The 6000-nt window shown below is 38.3% G+C and overlaps 1 protein-coding gene across 1 annotated transcript in view; it reads right to left on the reverse strand.

The window, feature by feature from the left end:
- Wnt2 (Wnt family member 2) overlaps nt 1–6000 on the reverse strand; it is a 43038-nt gene that overhangs the window by 28562 nt on the left and 8476 nt on the right. The window contains exon 3 of the mRNA XM_015488274.2: nt 5378–5655. Within this exon, the coding sequence (XP_015343760.1) occupies nt 5378–5655 (278 nt within the window). The remainder of the gene's footprint in view (nt 1–5377; nt 5656–6000) is intronic.

A 6000-nucleotide genomic window follows, 5' to 3' on the forward strand; every position in this document is an offset into this window, starting at 1 on the left:
CTAAGACTGGCATTGAACTTAGTTCTATCTCAGCCTCTCAACCAGCTGGGATTACAGGCATGCACCACTGTGCCCAGCTGGCAGAATTGATTTTATAACCTAAAGAGACCAATCAGAAAACATATATCTGCTAAATGCAATCTGTGCCTATAAAGATGTTCAAGATTATTGAAGGGAGGGTTAGGAAGAATAGGAAGTTAATGCAGCCTGGCTCTATAGTCCAGTGTGGTTTTATCATTTTATTTCCTATTGATATTCCTTATCTTTTAAGAGTATATTTCTTTTTAATCATACTCTGGTTCTCTGAGGTCAGACCCATTACTTCTTTATTAGTTATTTCAAGTGGTATCAAGGGATCTACTCTTTGAAGTCTTTATTAGAACTCAGATTTCCTTGCCTGTAAGGTTGCACTTACATCTTGTACAATATTCATTTTCTGTTTACTTTGGAGGCATTTCTTGTGGATGGAACTTAGAACTATCTGCTCTGTCCCAGCACACAAGAGGGCCTCACTCAGAGGCTCTACTATTGCCAAGAATTGACCTTGGGGGTACTTCTTGGGCAGAGCATGCAAGAAGAAACTCTGCAGCCCCTCCTCCTATGAGTTTCTCCCATAAAAAATACAGGGTGCCAGTTAAATTAGAATTCTAGATCATGTCAATTTATTTGCTAATTGTGGTCACTCTATAAACCCCTGTCTCTTCATATGCAAAATGTGGAAAATACTGGTATCTAGCTTTTAGACTTGTTAAAACCTGATGCATCTGTGCACCCTAACTAGGGTAACTTGCCCAAGGTTTTACACAACACCAGAGCTAGTTTTCTGATTCCAGAGCCCTGCCCTCTATACTGTCTCAGTTAAGATAACTTCTGTAGCTAAGAATTCCTAATGAGTAGAGTGACCAATAAGAATATTAACCATTATTTTTAAATATGAATATCAATAGAGGTGTCATATGCTGATTATTAATAAACACCAGGAAGCTTACTACATCAGATCATATTGAAGGCTAAAACTGAAATTCAGGGAGATAGAAATTTCACAATTTTCCTAGTAGATCTACTTTGTAAGTCATTAATCAAATATATGATACAAGGTTTGAACTTTGTTCTCTATTACTCTTTCAAACTGGACTCCGGAGAAATCAACAGTTGCATAAAAATTGAACTTGAGCATTTAAGTCTTCACGATGCAGTGCCTTTCTCTTGCCTTTTCAGAGACATCTAAATGTCACTAGATGGTATTTCAGATTCTCCAGAGTTGGCTGAGAATCATGTTTCAAGTCCCCTTAACTCTGTCTTGACCACCACCCCTGAGCCCCCATCATTCCTAACTTTATGAAGCACTTTCTGCTCCACTGTCATCCTTTGTCATACAGTCCCTTAGCCTGAAAAGCATTTCCCTGTCTCAGTCATGGGAAATCTTCATCTCCAGCTCAAACACCCAGTTCTCTTGTGACACATCCTTTGTCTCCTTGGCTCACTGTCCCTCTAACTGATTTTACCATGATACCAGGTAGCATAGTTTGCCTTGTGACTGCCCTGCACTTGTATCCCTGATTAAAAGTTGGTTTCCTGTGGTAAGGGGCTTCATTGTCTCATTCTTTTTTGCATCTGTATTAGAACCAAAAATAGTGACTTCCCCAAAGTGATTCCTTAGAAAATTATCTGTTGAGCCAAGTTTAGTCCAACAACACAGAGGAACAGCACTCGAGAACTTGCTGTGCCATTAGTTGACATTCTGTGAATCCCCCAAATAAGGCCAAGGTGCTTTGCACATGCTCACAATGACTAGCAGTTAATTCTTTCAGCTTTTAAACAACATTTCCCCCTGTTGTTAAACATGAATAGATATTCATTCTATAAAATATGTGAAGAAACATAAAGGGGAAAAAGTAATCCCCTTTTAAGGGCAGCAGCTACTGTTTATTCTTCTTTTTATTAAATATAGAAATACTGTTTGTTTTTCATAGAGATTCTCCAGGGAGGGAGACAATAAAGAAATGTAGAGGAGTGCCCACAGGCAAACACAATTGGGTTTGAACCCTAAGTCCAACATTTCATGATTATATGACCCTGGGTTACTCACTTCATCCCTCTAAAGCCATTTCTCATCTGAAAAGTAGAACTACTAATGCTATTTTTATTCCTATAAGAGTTTTGAGCAAAGCCTATCATAAAACATTTGATGGTACTTTATAAATTAGAAAATAGTATCTGCCTGTTTTTATAAATGTGTGGATTGCACATAAGATGAGTCTATTGACTGATGGAACAATCAAACTGATTCCAAGTAGCAGTTCACAATGATTTGTGCTGGGATTTCTTGCCTGAATTACAAACCACCGTCATTTCAATAATGGGAAAAGAATTAGTTTTTACTGAGCACCTACTATAGGCCAGTTTCTGTGTCATTTGCCTTACACTTATCTTCTCATAGCCCCACACATTACCTTTTTATAGTTCATATAAAAACAACTGAAATTCAGTGAGCTGGTGTTGCAAGATTAATATTAAAGTGGGTCTGATCTCAAATGTTATTTCTGTTTTCACTAGAGTAAGAAAACTTTTTGAGAAAATGTTTTTATGTTGTTTTTTTACTATCATGGAAATTTCTAGAGTGATTAAATGGGCAGTATTTGATTTGGTACATGGATTATTTTTGTATAGATTCTCTTAGGGAAATTTAAGAAATTATGATATTTCATCTTAGAGGAAAGATTTGACTAATTTAAAAGCCCTTTATAAAATCATGAAAGGGAACAAGTGGTGGATATTGGCCAGGTACCATTTGCTTGTAATTTAGTTAAGCCTTCCTTAAGATACAATTTGGAAGTTTTTGTAGCATGGCTTCTTTAGAACAGCTGGGGGGAGCTGTGGAATTTCCTTTTTGAAAGAGTATGTGATTTCAAACCAGGTAGACTTATCTTTTTGGTTCTATTTGGAAGTGGATTACTAGACTCAATCAAAGATGAGTCTCAAGAGAACATGAAGAAAAAAAAAGTTATGAATTCCACTGAAAATGTGATTAAATTAAGCCATATTATAGCACAGAGGATCTAAATGATGATACGGCATAGAAACACATGAGGGTGCTCTAACCAGCCACCGTCATAAATAAATGAAACCATTCAAGTATTGGGGGGAATTAAGGCCGGGTATGAATGCAAATGTTGAATTCCGACTTTTAGCATTGGCCAAATAGAACAATCTTGGAATAGACGGCTCTTCTTTTAAATATGTTGGTCTCTCCACCATCACCACTCCCAGTTTGAAAAGTAGAAGATGTACATATTGGGCAATTTGGAAAATACTAAAAACTACAAAGAAGAAGAAGAAAGTGAAGGGGAAAAAAAAAAAAAACAAGGACTGATGTTGCCGCCTGGGCCTGTTGAAGGCGTAGCTCAGGAGGCCTGCCTTCAAACACAAGCCCAGCCTGTTCTCATTTTGATTCCACAGACCTTCTGCTGGTACGAAGGGGGAGTAGGAACTGGGGGTCTGATGACCGCAAGAAGAGAATTAGAGACGCATGTTTATCTCAATACATTTACTCTCATTAAAGTTCATATTCACTGACATCATGCATCTCCTTGAAAAAGTCTGCCCACCCACCATTAATTAAAGCCACATTTTAAAAAGTCAGCGTGTGCATTTTTATTCCAATCAAAAGTAGCCTCCTAAGTTTTGCAGAGTAGGCAGGAGAATATCTGAGGTCTGACAGCTGTTCACCTCTACACAGTGAACAATCATGTGATTTACATTAAAAGTTCTGTTTATTCAGGGCCTAGAATATAATAGCTAAGACCTATTGTCTTGAAGAGTTGAAACACTCATTATCTAATGACCTATTACAACAAATTAACATTTATTTTGATAAGTCAGGATTCTTTTGGATACAATGCAAGACCATATGCCTTCATCTTTCCAAACAGAGAAATCTAACTATATGCTCTGTTTGAATAATTAAGCAGCACACTCCTATCAAAGACACCACACTTTATAACTTGTATATACACTATCAGTGTCAAAACAAAGGTCAATACAAATTATTTTTTATCTAAACCATTGCACAAACAGCAATTACCAATAGTTGTAGGATTGCTCAACCGTAGTCTATATTCTTGGCAGTAATCACTATAAGTTCATAAATTCATGAAAATAAGGAATGTTGATTTTCAAAGTTCAAGAAAGTTACTATTTGTAAACAGTTCAGGCCACACTCATTTTACTCCATCTGCTAAGCAAGAATACTTTCGTTCCAACTTCCTTTAAATGAGATTTGTTCTCTCCAGGAGCCTAGTAAAAAGGTTTTCATCCAAACAGATCTGCATTCTTTTCTATTCTTTTTCCTATTAAAGCTCCCCCTGGGGGCCTTTCAATTTTATGGTGATTTTTCTTTATATATTAATATCATGCACATTTTTATGTTGTGTTGATAAAAGACAAATTATGGTTATCTCTTCCCATTGGCAATCAGATTATTTTATATTGGTTTTGACCAAATATTTGTTTGTTCAGCCAGTTTATGCCTTCTACACAAAGGCCTGAAATGCAGTATCCAGATTCTTTTGTGATTCTAGCCAAGCCACCACATAGAGAAACATAGATTGTAAATGGATTTGAATATTGGCATTGAAATGGTTTAATTCTAGGTCAAAGCATCCCTGGACTAGAAGTCAAAACCTGAGTTCTAGTCCTGATTTTCCTATCAGCTCACCTTGAGGGCCTCAGTTTCCTCATCTAACAAATAGGTGTTAGAGAGTGACTACTGACCGGACATAGTCCAGGAGGTTTGTCAGGATAAAAGGATAGGGAACATGTCTTCCCCTGGTCCTCTTACCAGAAACCACGAAGTGGGTTTCTGGTCCCTAGTAGGACTTTGATGAATTGGAGTTGAGTTTGGCTTTAAAAGAGAGTATCCCTGAGCCCAGAAGAAGCCACCAAACCATGCCTGAGGAATTACTTTCATGATAAGTGCAGGAGAAGATGCTCTGGATCTTGACATCCCATAGAAACAAACACTGGATGTGTCATTGCTATATGGAATGAAAGCACTGTCATCCTAACCCACAGAATATATCTACTGCCTGATGATAGTATCCAGAGGGATCATAAAACCCTCAACTCAACATAACGCCAAAAGCAATGGGTGGACTCCTTCAGATCAGCTATGGGAAAGAAGGTGGGGTGTGGGTGGAAATCTCTCAGCCTGTTGGTGGTTTTCCTTAGGACAAACAGCTCTGGCCTGGGGTGGGGGGTGGGTAGTGGGAAGTTGTGACTACACAGCATTTTATCTCTCTAGGAAAGCTTAAGATAAGCTTTAAGTGACTCATGCTACCATGCGGTCCTCAAAATGAGCATGGCTGCATTCCCATACCTTCCTGCCGGCTCTGTTGTTGTGAAGATTCATCAGGGCTCTGGCATCCTTTCCCTTCTTTTCCTTGGCATCCACAAATGCTCGGGCAAATTTGATCCCGTAGTCAATGTTATCACTGCAGCCACCCCAGTCGAAGGTGCCCTTGCTGTCCTTGGCGGTTCCCTTCTTCTTGGGATCACAGGAACAGGATTTTAATTCTCCTTGGCTACAGGCCCTGGTGATGGCAAATACAACTCCAGCTGAGGAGATGGCGTAAACAAAGGCAGATTCCCGACTACCTGAAACAAAAATGCTTTTCTTAAAAGTGGTCTGGGAGCACTAGTCCTGAATATCTTTCATATGGTGGGTGACTTTTTTAATCCTCGATGGGCCTCCGACATCCTCTGCCATTAAACAGAAGGTACCGGTATTCTGGAAGGACACTTTTAAACAGCCAAGGCTCTTTTTATTTTATTTTATTTTTATTTATTTATTTTTTAATTTTTTATTGTGGGTTGTTCAAAACATTACAAATTTCTTGACATATCATATTCCACACTTTGATTCAAGTGGGTTATGAACTCCCACCTTCACCCCATACACAGATTGCAGAATCACATCAGTTACACATCCATTGATTTACA

The sequence above is a fragment of the Marmota marmota genome, unplaced genomic scaffold, assembly GCF_001458135.2.
Source record: "Marmota marmota marmota unplaced genomic scaffold, marMar, whole genome shotgun sequence".
In the NCBI taxonomy this organism is placed as follows: Eukaryota; Metazoa; Chordata; class Mammalia; order Rodentia; family Sciuridae; genus Marmota; species Marmota marmota.